The sequence below is a fragment of the Somniosus microcephalus genome, chromosome 1 (assembly GCF_052327205.1).
Source record: "Somniosus microcephalus isolate GS21.2 chromosome 1, FLI_Smic_1.0, whole genome shotgun sequence".
Taxonomy (NCBI): domain Eukaryota; kingdom Metazoa; phylum Chordata; class Chondrichthyes; order Squaliformes; family Somniosidae; genus Somniosus; species Somniosus microcephalus.
This window is the reverse complement of record NC_140987.1, coordinates 122,496,042-122,521,579: the sequence shown is the minus strand read 5'-3', so window position 1 is coordinate 122,521,579 and position 25,538 is coordinate 122,496,042. Positions and strand designations below refer to the sequence as shown.

General features: G+C 43.1%; 2 protein-coding genes across 4 annotated transcripts in view; one reads left to right on the top strand and one right to left on the bottom strand.

Annotated features, from left to right (window-relative positions):
- naa35 (N-alpha-acetyltransferase 35, NatC auxiliary subunit) overlaps positions 1 to 11,817 on the top strand; it is a 124,845-nt gene extending 113,028 nt beyond the window's left edge. For both annotated transcript variants that reach the window (XM_085985206.1, XM_085985204.1), the window contains one exon: positions 11,544 to 11,817. In XM_085985206.1, the coding sequence (XP_085841332.1) occupies positions 11,544 to 11,603 (60 nt within the window). In that variant the 3' untranslated portion in view covers positions 11,604 to 11,817. The remainder of the gene's footprint in view (positions 1 to 11,543) is intronic.
- Positions 11,818 to 16,045: 4,228 nt separating this feature from the next.
- LOC147124338 (Golgi membrane protein 1-like) overlaps positions 16,046 to 25,538 on the bottom strand; it is a 51,308-nt gene continuing 41,815 nt past the window's right edge. Inside the window, exons 7-8 of one of the 2 annotated variants that reach the window (XM_085985214.1) lie at positions 19,285 to 19,419; positions 16,046 to 18,084 (exon numbers count right to left, since the gene is read on the bottom strand). In XM_085985214.1, coding sequence (XP_085841340.1) covers positions 18,011 to 18,084; positions 19,285 to 19,419 — 209 coding nt within the window. In that variant the 3' untranslated portion in view covers positions 16,046 to 18,010. The remainder of the gene's footprint in view (positions 18,085 to 19,284; positions 19,420 to 25,538) is intronic. The other variant, XM_085985225.1, reaches the window with a different exon arrangement.

Genomic DNA, 25,538 nt, shown 5'->3' with positions numbered 1-25,538 from the left:
ACACGCAGAGACTAAACCAGGAACTATAATTTAGATTTAATTCATTCTAAAGTTATGTACAGAAAGCGAAATAAAGAGAGGGAAAGGAGATAAAAGAGACAGAAAAAAAGTTTGAATTTTTTTTTTTAAATCTCCAACACTAATTAAATTCTGAAGGAACGAGACTCCATACTTGTAAAATTAAATTTTCAGTGCCAGAGAGGTTGTTTGGCAGTAATTATAACTTACCACTGGAATTACCCTTTTGGCCCTGCACGGCTTTTACATTGAAAAGCTAGCTGTGTGGGTTCCCTGGAGCGCTGCACAGCAGCGCGGCCAAGCAGCTTACAGGGAACATTGCTTACCAAGGTGTTAAAAATTCACTTAAACCTGAATGCGCCAGCCCTAACTTTTTCTGGCGTATTTAGTGGATAACTAGTGGGTAGGTACAGCAACTTCACGCCCTTGCATGGATTTGGTACTGTTATAGCGCTGCTGTGGAGGAGCAGGGTAACTCAGATAGCAACTTCTGGATTTCCATGTTTCACTGCGGACTATGGAAGTTGCTGTCCGATTTATTCCATAACGGTGACGCTGTTAGCCTTGCCGTTATTCTCGATGCAAAATCTGGGCCATCATTTTCCTCATGGCATGACAGGGCGCTGCAGTTCTAGAATGGCAGAATTCTTGAAGGTCCAGGCAGTCATATATTGCATCCATATGGCCCAACATGCTCTCTTCCCATTACTACCACCTACAGCAACAAAAGGATTCCACTCTCTCAATGTGCATCTCGTTTCTAATCAACAGTACCACATCATGCCAGTGATTTCTTGTCCTGCAACAATGCACTATTTCCTACCCCCACTCCTCCATTGGTCAGCACCAAATCGGAGGCATTCCTAATGCTTAGAGCTCACTCAAAACATTCGAAGAAGCTGCTCCTGGAAATTACACTGGGTCAGTGGTCAGCACGGTGGCATAGTGGTTAGCACTGTTGCCTTACAGCGCCAGGGACCCGGGTTCGAATCCGGCCTCGGGTGACTGTCTGTGTGGAGTTTGCACATTCTCCCCGTGTTTGCGTGGGTTTTCTCCGGGTGCTCCGGTTTCCTCCCACAGTCCAAAGATGTGCGGGTTAGGTTGATTGGCTATGATAAATTGACCCTTAGTGCTAGGGGGATTAAATACGCGGGGATAGGGTGGGATATGTGTTGGTGTAGGGGTTACGGGGATCGGGTGGGATATGTGTCGGTGCAGGCTCGATGGGCCGAAATGGCCTCTATCTGCACTGTGGGGTTTCTGTGATTCTGTGATTACGTTGGGTGGGTATGAATCCAAGTTATTGCTCCCTAGCCCTTTAATAAGTCAGTGACAATATATGGCAACACTTAAAGCACATTTTAAACAGATGATCTGTTGTCAAATGTTATTCTAATAATCCAATTTTATCTTGTGTTTTAAAAACCTGGTCTTTTTCTCAAATAAGCTTTCTATTTGGAGCCTCCTAATGAATCTGAAATCCTATGCAGTTTCAATTTTTACAGTTTGTCTCATCCTGGCTGAGAGAAACTCCCATTTCATACTAAGAGGTGAAAGTTACTCACACTCTTAGAATTGTTGCATCAATATTTTTCACATCTGGAATAGGACATATGTATCCTAATAATTGCTACGTAACCAGGCCTATGTAACTTGAGTTTTCCCTGTGTTCATTAACGTGGACATTTTGGCTGACGCTTCTTTTCTCTCCCCCCTCCCTCCTACCTTTTCTTTTTTCTCTATCCCTCCTTGACTGCGTCGTCTGTCATCATGCCTTCTTTCACTTCTCCCCTCTCGGGTACTCTGCCCTGCCAAATCCCTACCCCAACCCTTCATGACTCTTTGACCTTCCTACTCTCCTGCTGCTGTCCCAGGCTTGACTCCCATTTAGATAAGCATACAGCTTCCCTGTGTGCCTCTCTTGGCATCCCCGAAGGGCCTATCGAGGCACTCGTCGCTGCCTCCCTACGAGCAGCAACCCCAACTGCCCCATCCTACTCTCTTGCCAACCTTCCTGTCCAGCGTGCCTGCTGGGGGCTAATCTTACCAATCTCCTCCCCGCCCAACTCGCTCCTTCCAGTGCTGACCCTATGGACTCTGGCAGCGGATCAGCTATCACCGTCCCTCTCCGCATCTCCCACCAGAATGTCCATTCACTTGTGAACAAGGCCCTTGTCATCCATGAGTTTTTTGTGGATGATTGCATCGACATCATGGTCTTCTGGCTGAGGGGTGATGACACCTTCCCTCAAAATGGAGCCTCCCTGCCTGGCTATATCTTCCACCACTTGCCCCGCCCAGATTGTGGCAGTGTGGCTCTTATCACCAAATCACACCTTAGTCTGTCCCTACTCCTCTGGCACTTTCTCCTCATTTGAGCATCGCACCCTATGTAATCCTCATTTAAAATCCTCGTTCTCTACTGCCCACCCAAGTACCATAAAAAGTTTCTCACTGAGATATCTTCACTGCTTTCCTCCCTCAGCCTGTGCACCGAGCAACTTCTCATCCTTGGTGATTTCAACCTCTATCTCAGTTCATCATGCTCTCCCTCCTCCAAGTTCACTGCCTTCCTAGCCTCCCTTAATTTCTCCCTCCATGTAAACTCCCCAACCCATATTCACTGCCACCTCCTTGACCTTACCATCTCATGTGGCCTCGCTACTCCCATCATGTCAGTCACAGATAAAGCCATCTCTGACCACTTCCTTGTATCATTCTCCATCCACATCCCCCTTCCCAACCCTACTTCCACCCCTGGAAAAAATTCTCCCAACTCACTTACAACTGCACTTTCAAAATCCCAACTGTCTAGCCTTTGGTCCTCCATTCACCAGACATTTCTGCAGCGATCTGCTCAACCAGCAACTTTGACGCCCTAGTCCCCATTAAAACCATTACTCTCTCTCACCCTGGCCATTCCCCTGGTAAGGCCCTCATCTCCGCTCCCTTAAGCCCAAGGGTCGCAGACTTGAACGGATATGGAGGACAACTGGTTTAGCCATTCAGTGCCAGATCTGGCTGGACCACATAATGTACAATTGGATCCTGCTCCCATCTGCCAAAGCTGCTCACTATTCCAGGATCATCCTGGAATGCAAAGATAACCCCCGGCTTCTTTTCTCCACTGCAAACCGTCTTCTTAAACTCCTCTCCCCTATCTCCTCCACCCTCACCTCTAACAAGTGCAAGGAGCTCATGGACTTTTGTCACCAAGATTTTTTTTAAATTAATTTATGGGATGTGGGCGTCGCTGGCAAGGCCAGCATTTATTGCCCATCCCTAATTGCCCTTGAGAAGGTGGTGGTGAGCCGCCGCCTTGAACCGCTGCAGTCTGTGTGGTGAGATTGAGACCATCCGATCAGCTGCCTCTGCCACTTCCCTTCCTTCCCCTAGCCCACCGGGCCAAATGTCCTCTAAGATCCCCCCCGCCCTAGCCTTGAACTCGCACCTTTCTCCAGTTTCTCCTTTCCTCGTGCCCATCCGAGCTCATCTTGTTCATGAGAGCCACTTCCTGCTCCTGTGACCCTATTCCCATTAAACTGCTGAGCACACAACTTCCTTTTCTGGCTCCTATGTTAGTTGATATTGTTAACGGTTCTCTCTCCTCAGGTACTGTCCCCCTTTCCTTCAAATCTGCCGTCCTCACCCCTCTCAAAAAAACCATTGACCCCCCTCCGGCCTTGGAAGCTACTGCCCCATCTCCAACCTTTCTTTCCTCTCCAAAGTCCTTGAACGTGTTGTGTCCTCCCGAATCCGTGCCCATCATTCCTGGAACTCCATGTTTGAATCCCTCCAGTCAGGTTTCCGCCCTGCCACAGTACCGAAACGGCTCTTATCAAAGTCACAAATGACATCCTCTGTGACTGTGACAAAGGTTAACTATTCTTCCTCGTCCTCCTTGACCTGTCTGCAGCCTTTGACACGGTTGACCACACGATCTTTCTGCAACGCATCTCCACCGCCGTCCAGCAGGGTGGGACTGCACTCGCCTGGTTCCATTCTTATCTAATCGTAGCTAGAGAATCACCTGCAATGGCTTCTCTTCCCGCTCCTGCATCGTTACCTCTGGTGTCCCCCAAAGATTTATCCTTGGCCCCCCTCCTATTTCTCATCTACACGCTGCCCCTCGACGACATTATCGGAAAACAAAGCGTCACTTTCCACATGTGCGTTGACGACATCCAGCTCTAACTCACCACCACTTCTCTCAACCCCTCCACTATCTCTAAATTCTCAGGTTACTTGTGCAACTTCCAGTACTGGATGAGCAGGAATTTCCTCCAACCAAATATTGGGAAGACCAAAACCATTGTCTTCAGTCCTAGCCACCAATTCCATTCCTCTTCCTAGCATCTGTCTGAGGCTGAACCAGACTGTTCGCAATCTTGGTGTCATATTTGACCCTGAAATGAGCTTCCAACCACATATCCGCACCATCGTTATGACCTCCTATTTCCACCTCTGAAACATCGCCCCACTCCGCCCCTGCCTCAGTGCATCTGCTGCTGAACCCCTCATCCATGCCTTTATTACCTCTAGACATGTCTAACCCAGCGCACTCCAGGCTGGCCTCCCATGTTCCACCCTCCGTAAACTTGAGGTCATCCAAAACTCTGCTGTTCGTGTCCTAACTCGCACCAAGTCCTATTCCCCCATCACCCTTGTGCTCGCTGACCTACATTGGCTCCCGGTTAAGCAACACTTTGATTTTTAAATTCTCATCCTTGTTTTCAAATCATTCCATGGCCTCGCCCCTGCCTATCTCTAATCTTCTCCAACCCCACAGCCTCTGAGATATGTGTTCCTCTAAATCTGGCCTCTTGAGCATCCCTGATTGTAATCGCTCCACCATTGGTGGCTGTGCCGTCAGCTGTCAAGTCCCTAAGCTCTGGAATTCCCCCTCTCAACCTCTCCGCCTCTCTTTCCTCCTTTTAGGATTCTCCTTAAAACCTCTCTTTCACCAAGCTTTTGGTCATCTGCTCTAATATCTCCTTATGTGACTTGGAGTCAAATTTTGCTTTATAACACGCCTGTGAAGCGCCTTGGGATGTTTTACTATGTTAAAGATTACATAGATTATATAGAAGATAGGAGCAGGAGTAGGCCATTCGGCCCCTCGAGCCTGTTCCGCTATTTAATGAGATCACGGCTGATCATCCAAATTCAGTACCCTATCCCTGCTTTCTCCCCATATCCATTGATCCCTTTAGCCTTAAGAAATATATCTAACTCCTTCTTGAATATATTTAATGAATTGGCGCCAATTACCTTTTGTGGTAGAGAATTCCACAGGTTCACCACTCTCTGGGTGAAGAAATTCCTCCTCATCTCTGTCCTAAATGGCTTACCCCTTATCCTTAGACTGTGACCCCTGGTTCTGGACTCCCCCGCCATCGGGAACATCCTTCCTGCATCTAGTCTGTCTAGTCCTGTTAGAATTTTATAAGTTTCAATGAGATCCCCTCTCATTCTTCTAAACTCCAGCAAATATAAACCCAGTCGACCCAATCTCTCCTCATACATCATTCCTGCCATCCCAGGTATCAGTCTGGTGAATCTTCGCTGCACTCCCTCCATGGCAAGAACATCCTTCCTCAGATAAGGCAACCAAAACTGCACACAATATTCAAGGTGTGGTCTCACCAAGGCCCTGTACAACTGCAGCAAGACATCCTTGCTCCTGTACTCAAACCCTCTCGCTACAAAGGCCAACATACCATTTGCCTTCTTAACCGCCTGCTGCACCTGCATGCTTACCTTCAGCGACTGGTGCAACCTTAGACCTGGTCCTGTGTAACGAGACAGGATTAATTAAAAATGTCCTGGTAAAGGATCCCCTTGGAATGAGTGACCATAACATGGTTGAATTCCATATTCAATTAGAGGGTGAGAAGGTTGGATCTCAAACAAGCGTGCTAAGCTTGAATAAAGGAGACTATGAAGGTATGAGAGCGTAATTGAGTAGAGTGGATTGGGAAAATAGATTAAAGGGTAAGACGATACATGATCAGTGGTGTACATTTAAGGAGTTATTTTACAACTTCCAAAAAATATATATTCCACTGAGAAGAAAAGGGTGTAAAAGAAAAGACAGCCATCCGTGGCTAAGTAAAGAAATTAAGGATAGTATTCGACTAAAAAACAAGGGCATATAAGGTAGCCAAATCTAGTGAGAGGATAGAGGATTGGGAAAACTTTAAAAGACAGCAAAAAATAACAAAAAGATTGATTAAGAAAGGGAAGATAGATTATGAAAGTAAATTAGCAAAAAATATAAAAACAGATAGTAAGAGTTTTTATAGTTATATAAAAAGAAAAAGGGTGGCTAAAGTAAATGTTGGTCCCTTAGAGGATGAGACCGGGAAATTAATGGTGGGAAATATGGAGATGGCAAAAACACTGAATGAATATTTTACATCAGTCTTTACAGTAGAAGACACTAAGAATATTCCAACACTGGACAAACAGGGGGCTAAAGGGGGGGAGGAGCTAAACACGATCAAAATCACTAAGGAAGTGGTACTCGGTAAAATAATGGGACTCAAGGTGGATAAATCACCTGGACCTGATGGCTTACATCCTAGGGTCTTGAGGGAAGTGGCGGTAGGGATTGTGGATGCATTGGTAATAATTTTCCAAAACTCCCTGGACTCGGCAAAGGTCCCGGCAGACTGGAAAACTGCTAATGTAACACCCTTATTTAAAAAGGGCAGTAGACAGAAGGCTGGAAACTATAGACTGGTTAGCCTAACATCTGTGGTAGGTAAAATTTTGGAGTCCATTATTAAGGAGACAGTAACAGGACATTTGGATAATCATAATTTAATAGGACAAAGTCAGCATGGTTTTATGAAGGGGAAGTCATGTTTGACAAATTTGCTGGAGTTCTTTGAGGAAGTAACATATAGGGTGGATAAAGGGGAACCAGTGGACGTAGTGTATTTAGACTTCCAAAAGGCAATTGACAAGGTGCCACACAAAAGATTATTGCTTAAGATAAAAAATCACGGGATTGGGGGTAATATTCTGGCATGGATGGAGGATTGGCTATCTAACGGAAGGCAGAGAGTTGGGATAAATGGTTCATTCTCAGACTGGCAATCAGTAACTAGTGGTGCTCCGCAGGGGTCAGTGCTGGGTCCCCAACTCTTTACAATCCATATTAACGATTTGGAGGAGGGGACCGAGTGTAACATATCAAAGTTTGCAGATGATACTAAGATGGGAAGGAAAGTAGTGAGTGAGGAGGACATAAAAAACCTGCAAGGGGACATAGACAGGCTAAGTAAGTGGGCAGAGATTTGGCAGATGGAATACAATACTGGAAAGTGTGAGGTTATGCACTTTGGCAGGAAAAATCGTAGAGCAAGTTATTATCTTAATGGCAAGAAACTGGAAAGTACTGAAGTACAAAGGGATCTGGGGGTCCTGGTGCACGAAACTCAAAAGGTTAGTATGCAGGTGCAGCAAGTGATTAAGAAGGCCAATGGAATGTTGGTTTTCATTGCTAGGGGGATAGAATATAAAAATAGGGAGGTATTGCTTCAGTTGTACAAGGTATTGGTGAGATCGCACCTGGAATACTGCATACAGTTTTGGTGTCCGTACTTAAAAGACATACTTGCTCTCGAGTCAGTACAAAGAAGGTTCACTCGGTTAATCCCGGGAATGGACATATGAGGAGAGGTTGAGTAGATTGGGACTCTACTCATTGGAGTTCAGAAGAATGAGAGGCGATCTTATTGAAACATATAAGATTGTGAAGGGGTTGGATCGGGTGAATGCGGGGAGGATGTTCCCGATGATGGGTGAAACTAGAACTAGGGGCCATAGTCTTAGAATAAGGGGCTGCTCTTTCAAAACTGAGATGAGGAGGAACTACTTCACTCAGAGGGTGGTAGGTCCATGGAATATGCTGCCCCAAAAAGCTGTAGAAGTTACATCATTACATAAATTTAAAACAGAAATAGACAGTTTCTTAGAAGTAAAGGGAATTAAGGGTTACGGGGAGCGGGCAGGAATTTGGACATGAGCCTAGGTTCGGATCGGTCATGGCCCTGTGGGTAGTGGAGCGGGCCCAGGGGCCGTGTAGCCTGATCCTGCTCCTATTTCGTGTGTCTAATTCTGTTAGATTCAGGAGATGGTTCTGTGATAGTAGATTGGTGGTTAGGATCAGATCAGCCATGATCTTATTGAATGGTGGAGCAGGCTCGAGGGGCCGATTGGCCTACTCCTGCTCCTATTTCTTATGTTCTTACATGGACACCCAGGTCTCGTTGCACTTCCCCTTTTCCCAATCTATTGCCATTCAGATAATCTACCTTCCTGTTTTTGCCACCAAAGTGAATATTCTCACATTTATCCACATTATACTGCATCTGCCATGCATCTGCCCAATCACCTAACCTGTCCAAATCATCCTGGAGTTTCTCAGCATCCTCCTCACAGCACACATGCCACCCAGCTTTGTGTCATCTGCAAACTTGGAGATATTACATCTAGTTCCCTCGTCTAGATCATTAATATATATTGTGAATAGCTGGGTCCTAGCACCGATCCCTGCCGGACCCCACTAGTCACTGCCTGCCACTCAGAAAAAGACCAGTTTATTCCAACTCTTTGCTTCCTGTCTGCCAACCAGTTCTCTAACCAAGTCAGTACCTTACCCCCAATCCCATGTGCTTGAACTTTACACACTAATCTCTTATGCGGGACCTTATCGAAAGCCTTCTGAAAGTCCAAATACACCACATCCACTGGTTCTCCCTTATCTATTCTACCAGTTACATCCTCAAAAAATTCCAGTAGATTAGTCAAGCACGATTTATCTTTTATAAATCCATGTTGACTTTGTCCAATCCTGTCACTGTTTTCCAAGTGCTCTGCTATTACATCTTTTATAATGGACTCTAGCATTATCCCCACTACCGATGTCAGGCTTACTGGTCGATAATTCCCCGTTTTCTCTCTACCACCTTTTTTAAATAGTGGGGTTACATTAGCAACCCTCCAATCCATGGGAACTGTGCCAGAGACTATAGAATTTTGGAAGATGACCAGCAATGCAGCAACTATTTCTAGGGCCACTTAAGTATCCTAGGATGTAGATTATCAGGCCCTGGGGATTTATCGGCCTTCAATCCCGTCAATTTCCCTAACACCATTTCCCTACAAATACTGATTTCATTCAGTTCCTCCCTCTCATTAGACCCTATGTTCTCCGACAGCTCTGGGAGGTTATTTGTGTCCTCCTTTGTGAAGACAGAACCAAAGTATGTATTTAATTGGTTTGCCATTTCTTTGTTCCCCATTATAAATTCCCGATTCTGACTGCAAGGGACCGACGCTTGACTTCGCCAATCTTTTTCTTTTCACCTATCTATAGAAGCTTTTACAGTCAGTTTTTATGTTCCCTGCAAGCTTACTCTCATACTCTATTTTCCTCCTCTTAATTAATCCTTTTGTCCTCCTTTGCTAAATCCTAAACTGCTCCCAATCCTCAGGTTTGCTGCTTTTTCTGGCCAATTTATATGTCCTCTCCTTGGATCTTATGCTATCTCTAATTTCCCTTGTTAGCCACGGTTACGCCACCTTTTTTGTTTTATTTTTATGCCAGACAGGGATGAACAAATTCTGTAGTTCATCCATGTGATCTTTAAATGTTTGCCATTGCCTATCCACCGTCAACCCTTTAAGTAACTATATAAATACAAGTTGTTTCTCGTAGGTAGAGGAGGCAGGACCGAACGTTTACCTTTATTGAGTTTACATGTCCCAGAGTGATTCATACAAGCGAAGTCGTCCTGTATACAAAGGAGAACTTGTGAGGGAGGGTGCTTACCGTACTTAACAGGCTGCAGCCAGATGGATATGCTTCTGTACACATTCTGGTCCTGCCCTAACATCCACCCATTTTATGCAATGGTCGAAGATGTCTAAAGGCCACGATTGATCTTTGTTATGCAGAATTATCGCTTTCACTACTTGTAACTGAGTAGTTTGGGTAACTTCTACTTCCATTAATATAAAAGTGCATGTATCGACCAATAGAAAGAGATGGATAACATTACACCACTTTTGAAGTGCATTGAGTCAAATGCGATGTTGACCTTGGTGTCGAGCCTAATGATTACTATGCCAATCCCCCTCAACCAGCTCAAAAAGCTCACTGTATGCTCCTGTAATGACCAAATCTTTTTTTAATAAAAACTCTCAAGATAGCTGAGGATTGAAAATGGGGTTCAATCAGGCAAGGGCCCCAATGACTAAATGATTTTAGCCAGTGACCAGCTCTGCCATTAAGATTAGCTCTCTCGTCTGTGCTAAGTTAGCTATTCTTAACCGGGGCAGTACAATTGGTCTCAACACCCTTGGGGTAGGGAAGGGAAAACAGCCAGGGGTTCCTGCTCCTGGTTGCTATATAGTGACCTCTGCTGGAATTGTGTGTGAATATTGGGTGAGGACAGAATCAGGCTCAGCTGTGATGCTCTTTAAGGTTAAAATCAGTTCTGAATCTCACTGTCAAGAATCACATATGAAACCTGGTGAAAGATCAGTCAGTGCTGTACCCCAGCAACTTCAGGAGTTAAGAAAAATATGTATTCACGTTATGCAGGAGGTCAAATGTTCCAGTGCTTCATAATCTCCTCTTAGGCCTACTGCTATATGGTGAGACATCAAAACTGTTCACATACCATTGTAATGATGGGAAACAGCCAGTGGAGCCAACTGCTTGTTCCAAAATTCATACTTGTAACCAGCATCATATTTTAAGATTCTTATACATGTTTTGTAGATATTGGGATAAATATTTCAACTATGTGCCTGTAACAATGTACCTCACCCACAAGCACATTTATACCATCTGTTCTGATCTGTGTTGGGGCAGTGAGCTTGCCAGGCTGTCCTCAAAATAACATTTAGGCTCTTGTCTTCAAAGAACTTATCTTGGCTAATTTACAAACATTCCTATTTTTTCATAACTTCTACTGCTTTATACTGCTCCTGTACTCTTTGTATGTTTGTAATATGCAGAGGGATTAAAATATATATACATGTTTATAATCAAGCTTTTAAAACTCCAATTTTTTTTAATTTTTTTTTTATAAAAGAGTGCCTGTGTTCTAAAGTCTTGCAGTTGTTATGTGTAGATTCTAGAATTGGGGGGTGGGGGTACACAAGGGCTGAAGACAAAATGGTAAGGTAGCAGGAGCAGCAGAAGATTCAGAATATCAAGTATGGGGCAGTACATGAATTTGAGAGGCCTGATGACTGGCAACTTGCGTGGGGTGGAAAAAGTTAAAATAGTTGGTGCTATGGAGCACTGCCACAGTATCTGAAAGGTAAGTAAATAATCCAATTCTAAGCATTAAGAGGAACTGGATATCAGATGCAAGACTTTCTAGAGATATTTATAAAGATAGGTAATGCAGTAAGCTTCTTCTGTATGCATTCTCATACTTAACTATACAGTTTAACTCTACTTGTGAAGTGCTGGATAGTAATTTTTTTTCTCATTTCAGGTTCCTCCAGAATTCGATTTTTCTGTTCACAAATATTTTCCAGTCGTCAAGTTAATCTAACTCCCGTGGAGATAATGGTTGTGGATTCAGTTTGTGCAATGAACTGAAATTCAGGACTCCAAATGATTTGCTCCAGTCGTGGCTGATATGTTCCAGAGTACTAAAAAAGGACTGTAAAATTCACAGCGGTGAGGCACATCAACAGCAGTGCTTCGTATATGCTGCTGTACTGTGTTAATAGTGTGACCAGAATAAAAAAATATATAATTTTAAATTTAATTGTTTTGATACCAATAGTGGATTAAAGTGTTTCACTCTGCACCATCATTCTAACATGTTGATGGCTAACAGTATTAGTGCCTGAAATCTTCTACATTCTTAAATTACCAACTGCATTTATATAGCACCTTTCATGACCATTCCAAAATGTTTTACAGCCAATAAAGTAGTACTTTTTGAAATGTAGGCACTGTTGTAATGTAGGAAACTGGTTATTTATAAGGTTAGCAACATAATTGTTTCTCCTTTCCACTGGGAAAGAGGAAAATCAGGACAAGTAGTGAAGTGTAAATGGCAGAGGGTAAGGTACCAACCCTGCTGATCCTTAATGATTCTTCATGACAGTAGCCTCATTTTAAGGCTTGAGCACATAATCTAGACTACCACTTCAGTGCAGTACTAAAGGAGTGCTGCATTGGCAGAAGTACTGTCTTTCAGTTGCAATGTTAAACTGAGGTCCTATCTACCAACTCAGGTTGATGTAAAAGATCCCATAGCACTAGACAGAGGAGCATTCTAGTGTTCATGCCACCATTTGTACCTCCACCTTCACCACCCAAACAGATGAACTGGTCATTTATATAATTTGCTGTTTGTGCAAAATGGCCTGACTTGTTTGCCCAAACCTAATGGAAAATAATGAAGTGGATTGTTTCAACTATTAAAATAATAGATCCATCTGTACAGTATGCAACACTGTACTCTCGGTCATCCGGTATATCTTATGCAATTTTGATCAGATTAGCTTAAAATAAATATTTGCCAGGAACTTCCTTGTAGCTGCTCCCGCTTCGCCACAACTTAGGCAGAAGCGTGGTAGAAACCCTGTTTACATACAGGATTTCCACTGCAGTTCAAGTGAAGTTACAGCACTGTAGCGGTACAGCGCCAAGGAAGTTCCCAGCCAGTATGTTGGAATAGATTCAGAGAAGAGCAGCACAGGATGATTCCTGCACTAAGTTTGGAGGATAGGCTCTCAGCAGGTGGACCTGTAACTTGTTTTGTAAAAAGATTAATGCAAAGAGGAAGAGACACATAATCTGGGTCTTTAAAATTGAGAAACACATGATGTGGACATATGCAGAATATTTCATTTACAAGTACAGAACTAAATTAATGTGTTTAACAAAGCTCAAGAGGCTAGAAGAAACTTCCCCCTATACAGAATACGTAAAACAGGTGGAATGCTAGAGTTATGGAATCCTAAAAGCAGCTGAATAAATATTGGATTGAGAATTGGTTTGCAGTTATAGGTAAAAGACAGTTTCGTGCTGTGATATGCATGCAGCAGGGGTAGATACATAAAGGAGGAAGAGAATAGGCCAGAACTAAATACTGGAGATGTTAATACAAAAGCAAAATACTGCAGATGCTGGAAATACTCAACAGGTCAGGCAACGTCTGTAGAGAAAGAAACAGAGTTAATGTTTCAGGTCGATGACCTTTCATCAGATCTGGAATACTTGCCAGGAGACCCAAGACTGGCAGCTGTACTTTCCCCCCCCCCCCCCCCCCCCCCAAATAAGGGCTCAGCACCATTCACTAGGATTTTTAAGGTTACTTACATAATGTCACCTCCAAAATCTGTGCCCATTGTTCTCTGAACTCCATGTTTGAATCCCTCCAATCATTTTTCTGCCCGATACAGTACGGAAATGGCTCATCAGTCACAAATGACATCCAATGTGACTGTGACAAAGCTAACTATCCCTCCTCATCCTTCTTGACCTGTCTACAGCCTTTGACACGGTTAATCACACCATCCTCCTCCACCGCCTCTCCCCTGTCATCTAGCTGGGTGGGACTGCACTCGCCTGGTTCCATTCTTATCTAATTGTAGCCAGAGAATCACCTGCAATGGCTTCTCTACCCGCTCCCGCACCATTACCTCTGGTATCTTTCAAGGATCTATCCTTGGCCCCCCTCCTGTTTTTATTTTTGCCCCTCAGCATCATCATCAAAAACACATCAGTTTCCACATGTATGCTGCTAACACCCAGCTCTACCTCACCACCACGTCTCGTGACCCCCTCCACTATCTTAAATTGTCAGACTGCTTGTCCGACATCCAGTACTGGATGAGCAGAAATTTCGTCCAACAAAATATTCGGAAGATCGAAGCCATCGTCTTCAGTCCCTGCCCCAAACTCCGTTCCCTAGCCACCGACTGCATCCCTCTCCCTGGCAACTGTCGGAGGCAGAACCAGACTGTTAGCAACCTTGGGGTCATATTTGAGCCGGTTATGAGCTTCCGACCACATATCTGCGCTATTAAGAACGACTATTTCCATCTCGAACATCACTTGACTCTGCCCCTGCCTCAGCTCATCTGCAACCGCAACCCTCATCCATGTCTTTGTTTCCTCTACACTTGACTATTCCAACACACTCCTAGGCGGTCTCCCACGTTCTACCCACCGTAAACTTGGTGCGAATTAGAACAGGGGCAGCCCAGTTTTGGATGACCAAGTCCTGTTCACCCAGCACCCTCGTGTTCGCTGACCTACATTGGCTCCTGGCTTAGCAACATTTCAATTTTAAAATTCTCATCCTTGTTTTCAAATCCCTCCATGGCCTCGCCCCTCCCTATCTCTACAATCTCCTCCAGCCCCACAACCCTCATATCTGCACTCCTAATTCTGGCCTCAAGCATCCCCGATTTTAAATCGCTCCACCGTTGGTGGCTGTGCCTTCAGCTGCCTAGGCCCCAAGTGCTGGAATTCTCTCCCTAAATCTCTCCTCCTCTAAGGCGCTCCATAAAACCTACCTCTTTGACCAAGCTTTTGATCATCTGCCCCAATATCTCCTTATGTGGCTCGGTGTCAAAGTTTGTTTTATAACACTCCTGTGAAGCACCTTGGGACATTTTACTATGGTAAAGGTGCTATATAAATACAAGTTATTGTTACTGTAGTACCCAAGAAAGGTATAGTTATTGAACTTACAATTTTGTAGGCTGCTATGGATCTTGGATCAATTAACTATTTTTTCACGTGTCAATCAAGGTTGTAAACAACCCATGGAAGGACAGCCACTGCAACCAGAGAGGGAAACAGTGGGATAAATGGCACGTCAATCCATGTCATTTAGCTTGCTTAGCACATCTGACATTTACCAGGAGGTTCACAAACAGCTGTCTGAAACAAAACTGCTTCTGCATTTTGCGGGGTTTAAAACTAGTTTGGTGGAAAACACAACATATGTACCTGCTGCACTGTCACTGCACACTTCAAAAAACATAAACCTGGATGGAAAACGTTTTTCAAAAATTTGAAAGTCAAAATAAAATGACCTGCAGTCATTTTGCAATTATCTCGTGTTGAAGTGGTTATCGCCTATAGTACTGAAGAACTGATATTTTACCTAAAAGGGAGGATCACATGCTTCTCTTCTGAAATGGAGAACCCTCCAAATGTTCCGGCTTCCTTCTCACCTTATTCATAGTGTGAAGCATAAATCAAGAAACTAGCTTTTTCATTAAGAACATAAGAAATAGGAGTAGGCCATTTGGCCCTTCAATCCTGCTGCCATTCAATAAGATCATGGCTGATCTTCTACCTCATCTCCACTTCCCTACACTATCCCCACATCCCTCGATTCCCTTAATATTCAAACATCTATCAATCTCCGTCTTGAATATACTCAATGACTGAGCCTCCACAGCCCTCTGGAGTAGAGAATTCCAAAGACTCACCACCCTCAGTGAAGAAATTTCTCCTCATCTCAGTCCTAAATGGCCAACCCATTATTCTGAGACTGTTGCCCCTGGTTCTAGACTCCCCACCTAGGGGAAACATCCTCCCTGCATCTACCTTGTCAAGCCCTGTAAGAATTTTGTATGTTTCAATGAGATCACCTCTCATTCTTCTAAACTACAGAGAATATAGGCCTAGTCTCCTCATAGGACAATCCCCCCCATCCCAGGAATCAGTCTGGTGAACCTTTGTTGCACTTCCTCTATGGCAAGTATATCCTTCCTTAGGTAAGGAGACCAAAACTGTACACAATACTCCAGAGGTGTGGTCTCACCAGGGCCCTATATAATTGCAGTAAGATGTCTTCACTCATACTCAAATTAGAGTGAATTTAACAGCTTTAAAATTGAATGCAAAAAAATCACAGCATCCAATATTTAGCTACAAGTGTGAACAAGTCTAAAAAAACTATTTCTTTTTACATTTATGGAACAAAGTAATGCTCAAATGACATGGAATCACAAACAGTTATAGCAGGATTAAATCTGGAAGCTGTTTATTAACATCAAAATTCAACCAAATTTGAATACAATTTCAAGTCCCAAAAAATTCCAAATATAGATATTTTACAACTTAATTAAATACAAGATCAATGCATAGGCAACCAGATAGCTCTCATTCCAACATTTTGGTCTTCCAACCATAGGAATGGGTTTGAAGAAATCCAATACTGGAACGGTTTGTCCTTACTGGGCAAGCTCCAGGCAAGCTGCTGGATGGAGTACTACATGGGTGTTGAACAGTCTATGTTTGAGGGGGAGTTCAAGAAAAGCAAGATCAGCAAGACCTCCAAAAGCAACCTCTATCCAGCTTGTCATGTAATGTTAAAGCAGTAAAGAATTCAGTGACCTGGACCATCTCACCTTTCAGCTGAAAGAGGAAATGTGACCCAGACTCTGGGGAATAACTGGAAAATCTTGTTCACCCAAATTAAGTGGAAAAAAAGACAACCCAATTGGCAAATGGCTTCCATCAGCACAGCAGCAGGATTCACAAAGTCAACATTCACTGGCTCAACAGCAAAGTCACAGTCATTGTAATGACATATTAAAGTTCAAAGTTCCTGCAAAGTTATAAAGGCACCAGTTGTAAATGCAAGATAACAGGGCATGAGGTCCCCTCTCTTTCCCTCTCCCTTTGCAATGTGGCAATAGATTTTACATTATAAGTTGAAAATGTGCTTTAGACAAAAATGCAAAAGGACAAAATAATGCAGTTTTATCAGGATAAAGTTACCAGACTAATTGCAAAATTAAAACTTGTGAAAAATATATCAACGGAATACTGAAGCATCTGGCTTTTAAAAGAAAACAAATTAATATGGCTTCCCCTTTGATGCTGGTTAGACAGAGAACCTCATTTGTGTTAACCAGATTTGGACCAATGATTTAGTCTTTATTTAAGTTGCATTTTTATTTCAGATGGTAGAAAATTTATTTTTTCAATGGACAGGGATGTAGAGAGGGAAAAGAATATGCATCCCAACCTCAAAATCCTCATGCTCTAATAATGCAGTACAGTAGAATGGACTACAGATGTATAATGAATGAAAATAACATCCTAACCCTCAATTTCCAGTCCTGGCTGTTGAGATACAAGCACTGCAAATTGTTTTAACCTACTATTCTTTCCAGAACAAAATCCAGTTACATTTTCTGAAAGCTTCCCCCAGGTCAAAGATATAGATAACCAATTGTTTCACACATTTCACATTTTAGCAATTTAAAAAGCAAGCCAGCCAAGAAAAATGTCTTTATAAATAATTTTCCTCTAAAAACCCACCAACATTAGAAGGCACACTGCATATTCCTAAAGACAGTCTTACCTAACCACTTTAACATACATGTAACAAAGGTTGGGCATGGGCACATCTTCCTGGTCTTTCAGAACTTGGCTTTTTTTTTAGAAAATAAACTGATCTTTAAACATCTGCAAAAAACACAATTTTCTATAACATTTGTATTGAACATTAAAGTTTAAATAGAAATATTCTTAAACCATTAAATTCTACATTAAATAAGATTGACACTGGCAACAGTGACATTAGCAAATAAAATGGAACTAGTATCTGACTTAAGAAACCACTAAGATGCTGTTATAATCACTATTTAAAACAGCCAATGTAACAAGGCTTAGAGCATCAAATTTCAACATCTGCTGCATTCAAGTACTGAGTTTGAATTACTCTCAAATGGCTGCTTAAGAGTTTATTACTTAATTTTGAACAAACCATAAAATCTCCCACACCCTTCACTTCCTAAACTATTCACAGACAAGGTCATGGTTACTAGTTCATCCTATTTTGATTTGAAGCCCCAGCCAATTTTAAAGAAATCTCATTGTGGGCAGTAGTACTACTTTGCTTAATCAACCAAAAAAGTGCAATATCAACAAGAGAGAGCGACTCAGTTAACCAGGTTCAAGCAGTCTCCTTCACATTATTTGTTTGATGTTCTGATCTTCATTTTGTTCAAGAATTTTTTTCATAGCTTCTTCATTGTGTCTTGCTAAACATTTAAAAGATATACACGTAGGGTTAATGTCAACTACAACTAGGACCTACAAAAACAGTTGTGTTAATAGCTAAACCAAAATTAAGGCACAACTTCTGTAAATGAAACATCAACTACTCCTATTAAAATTTCAGGTTATAGTTAAAGTTTTTGGTAATCTTTTAACTTTCAGAGGAGGCAACAGATTTTTTTTTTTTTTTTTTTTTTTTAACATAGTTCACAATGTTACAAAAACATGAAATTAATCAGAATTACAGGATTTAATACATTCATGCACTTTTGAATGTTAAGATTTATTATGCTTTAAATACATCTCAACCTCCACACAAAAATGAATAGGTCATCATCAAAACAGAGAACCCATCAGCCTCTTAAGGATTTATAACCTTATAATAATCACACCAAGCCATATGGTGCCTCTTCTCCACCCATGCTCCTTGTTCTGTAACTGCTCATTTCAGTTCTTTTAAAAGGAAACAGAAATTTAACTGATGCAATGAGGGAGAGAGAGATTCCAGAGCATCTCTAATTTTAAACTTACTCCTTATCCCAAGGCTTCACTAGTACATGATCAAGCAATTCATTCTTTTTTTCCCTGGCATTCACAATTAGCCCTCTAGAGTTTGGAAGAGGCTGTGTACTTCAGAAAGTTCTGGCAGTTGAAGAAATATCGACATTAATTATGGATACTTGTTACTGGAAAAGACAAGCAGCAGCAGGACTTGAAAATTTGCACTAACCATTGGCATCATCTGGCAACACCAATATTAGAACCTTGTGAGATTGATTTCTCCAAAGGAAAGGAGATGCAAGGACACTAGTTGGAGGCCTGGGACAACTGAAGCCAGAGGAAAACAATTCTGAAATCAAGAATCTACTGATGGTGAAAAGCCAGTAAAAAAAGGGGGTTGCTAAAAACACAAGCTACTGGAAGACAGTTAAGTATGCATTAGCCATGGAATGAATGGTCTACAGGAGACCTTTCCTCGTGTGTAGCAAGAGCACAAACAGCCTCTAATGACAGGAGAATGAGGTGCGGTTCCAGAACAAGGCCTATATACAGCACTGGCTAGCAGGCAGCTCTCACCTACCTCAGTTTTTATACCGATACATTATATGTGAAGGAAGGGGAGGGCGAAAGGGAGATTAATTCACATTTTGCTCAATTTTTTTGTAAAATGTTGAATTAGACACCTTTTAGGTCATTCGCAAGTTCTGCTGCTTTATCAGCCTCAGACTCTGCAACATTTCCATCATTTCCATTGTAATCTGCTGTTTGTTTCTCTTTCAATGCAACCAGGGGCTCTTGATTATTTTGGTCTACATCACCTGCAGTTTTTAGGGAGAAGAAAATGCAAGATTAAATTTCATAGAAACATCGAAGATAGGAGCAGGAGTAGGCCATTCGGCCCCTCGAGCCTGCTCCGCCATTCAATGCGATCATGGCTGATCATCCAAATTCAGTATCCAGTCCCTGCTTTCTCCCTATACCCCTTTAGCCTTAAGAAATATATCCAACTCCTTCTTGAATATATTTAATGAACTGGCCTCCGCCGCCTTCTGTGGTAGAGAGTTCCACAGGTTCACCACTCTCTGGGTGAAGAAATTCCTCCTCATTTCTGTCCTAAATGGCCTACCCTTTATCCTTAGACTATGTCCCCTGGTTCTGGACTCCCCGACCATCAGGAACATCCTGCATCTAGTCTGTCCAGTCCTGTCAGAATTTTATACGTTTCAATGAGATCACCTCTCATTCTTCTAAACTCCAGCGAGTATAAGCCCAATCGACCCAATCTCTCCTCATACATCATTCAGATGGAGAATGAAGTAGTTGACTCAGAGACAAGGGTCCTCAATTTAAATAAAGGAAACTACGATGGTCTGAGGAGCGAGTTGGGTAGGATTGAGTGGGGAATGGCACTCAAAGGGTTGACGGTGGATAGGCAATGGCAAACATTCAAAGACCGAATGGATGAGCTACAGAATTTGTTCATCCCAGTTTGGCGTAAAAATAAAACAAAAAAGGTGACTCAACCGTGGCTAACAAGGGAAATTAGGGATAGCATAAGATCCAAGGAGAGGACATATAAATTGGCTAGAAAAAGCAATAATCCTGAGGATTGGGAGCAGTTTAGGAGTCAACAAAGGAGGACAAAGGGATTAATTAAGAAAGGGAAAATAGAATATGAGAGTAAGCTAGCTAGGAACATAAAAACTGACTGTAAAAGCTTTTATAGATATGTGAAGAGAAAAAGATTGGTGAAGTCAAGCGTAGGTCCCTTAGTCAGAATCAGGGGAATTTATAATGGGAAACAAGGAAATGGCAGACCAACTAAATATATACTTTGGTTCTGTCTTCACAAAGGAGGACACAAATAACCTCCCAGAGATGCCAGGGAACATAGGGTCTGATGAAAGCGAGGAACTGAAAGAAATCAGTATTTGTAGGAAAATGGTGTTAGGAAAATTGATGGGACTGAAGGCTGATAAATCCCCAGGGCCTGATGGTCTACATCCCAGGGTACTTAAGGAAGTGGCCCTAGAGATAGTAGATGCATTACTGATCATCTTCCAGAACTCGATAGACTCTGGAACGGTACCCATGGATTGGAGGGTAGCTAATCTTACCCCACTATTCAAAAAAGGTGGTAGAGAAAAAGCGGGGAATTATAGACCGGTAAGCCTGACATCGGTAGTGGGGAAAATGCTAGAGTCTATTATAAAAGATGTAATAGCAGAGCACTTGGAAAGCAGTGACAGGATCGGACAAAGTCAACATGGATTTACAAAAGGTAAATCATGCTTGACTAATCTACTGGAATTTTTTCAGGATGTAACTGGTAAAATAGATAAGGGAGAACCAGTGGATGTGGTGTATTTGGACTTTCAGAAGGCTTTCGATAAGGTCCCACACAAGAGATTAGTGTGCAAAATTAAGGCACATGGGATTGGGGGCAAGGTATTGACTTGGATAGAGAACTGGTTGGCGGACAGAAAGCAGAGAGTTGGAATAAACGGGTCGTTTTCCGAGTGGCAGGCAGTGACTAGTGGGGTACCGCAAGGATCGGTCCTAGGACCCCAGCTGTTCACAATATATATTAATGATCTGGACGAGGGAATTGGATGTAATATCTCCAAATTTGCAGACGACACAAAGCTGGGCGGGAGGGTAAGCTGCGAGGAGGATGTCGGGAAACTCCAGTATGATTTGGACAGGTTGGGTGATTGGGCAGAAACATGGCAAATGCACTATAATGTGGATAAATGTGAGGTTATCCACTTTGGTGGCAAAAACAGGAAGGCAGATTATTATTTGAATGGCAATAGATTGGGAGAAGGGGAAGTGCAGAGAGACCTGGGTGTCCTTGTGCACCAGTCGCTGAAGGTAAGCATGCAGGTGCAGCAGGCGGTTAAGGCGGCAAATGGTATGTTGGCCTTCGTAGCAAGAGGGTTCGAGTACAGGAACAAGGATGTCTTGCTACAGTTGTACAGGGCCTTGGTGAGACCGCACCTTGAGTATCGTGTGCAGTTTTGGTCACCATACCTGAGGAAGGACGTTCTTGCCATGGAGGGAGTGCAGCGAAGATTCACCAGGCTGATACCTGGGGTGGCAGGAATGACGTATGAGGAGAGATTGTGTCGATTGGGCTTATACTCACTGGAGTTTAGAAGATTGAGGGGGGGATCTCATCGAAACCTATAAAATTCTGTCAGGTCTGGACAGACTAGATGCAGGAAGGATGTTTCTGATGGCTGGGGAGTCCAGAACCAGGGGTCACAGTCTAAGGATAAGGGGTAAGCCATTTAGGACTGAAATGAGGAGGAATTTCTTCACCCAGAGAGTGGTGAACCTGTGGAATTCTCTGCCACAGAGGGCGGTGGAGGCCAGTTCATTAAATATATTCAAGAAAGAGTTGGATATGTTTCTTGAGGCTGAAGGGATCAAGGGATATGGGGAAATGGCAGGGACAGGGTACTGAATTTGGATGATCAGCCATGATCACATTGAATGGCGGAGCAGGCTCGAAGGGCCGAATGGCCTACTCCTGCTCCTATCTTCTATGTTTCTATTCCTGCCATCCCAGGTATCAGCCTGGTGAATCTTCGCTGAACACCTTCCATGGCAAGAACATCCTTCCTCAGATAAGGCGACCAAAACTGCACACAATACTCAAGATGTGGTCTCACGAAGGCCCTGTACAACTGCAGCAAGGCATTCTTGTTCCTGTACTCAAACCCTCTCGCTACGAAGACCAACATACCAGTTGCCTTCTTAACCGCCTGCTGCACCTGCATGCTTACCATCAGCAACTGGTGCACAAGGACACCCAGGTCTCATTGCACTCCCCCTTCTCCCAATCTGTTGCCATTTGGATAATAATCTGCCTTCCTGTTTTTGCCACCAAAGTGGATAACCACATTTATCCACGTTATATTGCATCTGCCATGTTTCTGCCCAATCACCCAACATGTCCAAATCATCCTGGAGTTTCTCGACATCCTCCTCACAGCACACACGTCCACCCAGCTTTGTGTCGTCTGCAAATTTGGAGATATTACATCTAGTTCCCTTGTCCAGATCATTTATATATATTGTGAATAGCTGGGGTCCAAGGACCGATCCCTGTGGTACCCCACTAGTCACTGCCTGCCACTCGGAAAAAGACCCGTTTATTCCAACTCTTTGCTTCCTGTCTGCCAACCAGTTCTCTATCCAAGTCAATACCTTGCCCCCTAACTTTACACGCTATTCTCTTATGCGGGACCTTATCGAAGGCCTTCTGAAAGTCCAGATACACCACATCCACTGGTTCTCCAGAACCTTAGTTACCAGGAAGACAAAACATTAAAATGACAAAGTATTCCTGACATAATACATGAACTGCAACAATTACAGCTCTGCAGTCAAGCGGAAGTGGATTTGGTGTGTGTGGAACAGAGACCCCATTTATACACTGGTAAATAATATGCATCCAAGGGTAGGGTAACTTTAGTCAGAATAGGTTATGAATATACTACGTCAGAGACTGCAATTAAATCTCAATAGGCCAGTAATTGAAATCATCGCCCATTAAAAGGTTCTCTCTTCAATACACTGAAATATAAGCAAAGTGGATTACCACCCAAAGTTCCTACAGCCAAGCATTAAATAGTTCATAAATTTGTTTAATTCAGAGTGCACATTGAAAGGTTTTTAATGTTTACTCTTATGTCATGTTTACTTTAGGAAACCAGTCTTAGCAAGAAAGTAATCCTTAGTTACTTTTTGCAAAAGGAAAGCTTCCTTCTCAGAATGGCAGATGTGAAAACGGAAAGAACCTCACAAGGAACTTGGTGTATTCCCAGCTCAACTACTAGGTGGTCAGAGGGAGGGAGAGAAGGAAAGGAAAGTAAAGGAAGGACAGACAAATTACTAGAGTCACTCAGGTTCTATCTAGATTTCTTTACAGGATAGACAGACCCCACTTACAAATGATAAAACAGATATAGGATAACATACCAATATATTTGGTTAGGAAGAGAGATATGACATTTTCACAATGATTAGTCCAAGAATTAGGAACTGGAATAGGCCATTTAGCCCCTTAAGCCTGTTCCGCCATTCAATGAGATTACGGCTGATCTGTGACCTAACTCTATATACCCGCTTTTTTCCATAGCCCTTAATACCTTTGGTTAACAAAAATCTGATCAATCTCAAATTTAAAATTAACAAATGACCTAGCATTAAATTGCCATTTGTGGAAGAGCGTTCCAAATTTCTACCACCCTTTGCGTGTAGACAGCTTGAGAACAGAGCTCAGAGACAGAGCTGGGTAGATCACATACACAGTGGAAGCTGGGAATTTGGCGATAGTAGGAATTCGGTGGAGGAGGATGGCGGTTTCTCACGTCCAAACAAAAAGGAGTGGAGCCACAGAACCCAAGGATGCTAAGTTAAGTATCTAATATTTAGGTTCTTTGTATTATAGTATCTCAGTGGTTCTTGTTAAGCTGGAGTGTTTTGAGGAGTGACTAGAAAAATCGCAGTGTAGTTAACAGACCTAGTTAACAGCAATTATATAAATCATCTTGCATCCAAGTAGTTTATTTTAAGTTTCTAATTAGAATGGAGGGACAGCTACGACTCATAGGCTGCAATTCCTGGGCCAGGCGGTAACTTCAGGACGCTTCAGGTGTCCCAGAGGCCCATGTTTGCAGAAAGTGCCTCCAGCTGCTCAAACTCACGCTAAGAGTTTGAGCTTGAGAGGCAGCTGGATTCACTGCCCAGTTGGCGGAGTGTGTCCTGGATCACAGGTTCCAGGAGGTGGTCACAGCCAGATAGAGTTCAGAATAGCAAGTGGGTGGCCACCTGGAAAGATAGGAAGAGGCAGGCAGTTCAGGGATCCTCTGGTAGTGTGGCACCCTCAAACCAATATTCAGCATTGAATACCGGTGAGGGTGACAACACCCGAAAGGAGTGCAGTCCCGAGCCTGGCACCATGAGGCAAAGGACTGCACAGGGGGCTACAGCAAGTGTAGGAATACAGTAGTAATTGGGGATTCAATAGTCAGAGGGACAGACAGGCAGTTCTACCATCGACACGAGATCCATATGGCTTGCTGCTTCCCTGGTGCCAGGGCAAGGGACATCATGAAGAGGGTGCAGAACATTCTGCAGGGGGGGTGGGGGGAGAAGAGGGGAAGAGTCAAAAGTCATGGTCCATGTCGGAACCAATGACATAGGGAGAAAGAGGGGAGCTAGGGAGGAAGTTAAAAAGCAGGAGCTCACAAGATAATAATCTCTGTATTACTCTCAGTGCCACCCGCTAGTAAGAACAGAAATAGGAGGATATGGCAGGTTAATGCGTAGCTAGGCACATGGTGCAGGAGGGAGGGCTTCAGATTCCTGGGACATCGGGACCAGTTCTATGGCAGGAGGGACCTGTTCAAGATGGATGGGTTGCAGCTGAACAGAGCTGGGACCAATATCCAGGTGGGCAGGTTAACTAGTGCTGTGGGGGTGGGTTTAAACTAATTAACCAGGGGTTGGGCACCAGGATGTAGTATTAAAAAATAGAAACAAGGTGCACAGAGGACTGGGAGAGACAGCTAGAGTTGGAAATAATACAAAATACAAACAATTAGGTTTGGGGTCCATGTGTGTTAATGCACAAAGTGTGGTTAATAAGGCCGGGGAGCTGCAGGCGCAAATAGCCATGTGGGAATATGATGCAGTGGCGATAACTGAGACCTGGCTCAAAAATGGGGAGGATTGGATGCTTAGGAAAGATAGGGAAGGGAAAAAAGGAGGGGGTAGCAGTTTTAATTAAGGAAGCTATTACAGTACTAGAGAGAACTCCTGAGGGATCAAAGACAGAATCTATTTGGTTGGAACTGAGAAACAATAAAGTAGCTATTACGCTACTTGGTGTATTTTATAGGCCAAATAGTGGGAAGGAGATATA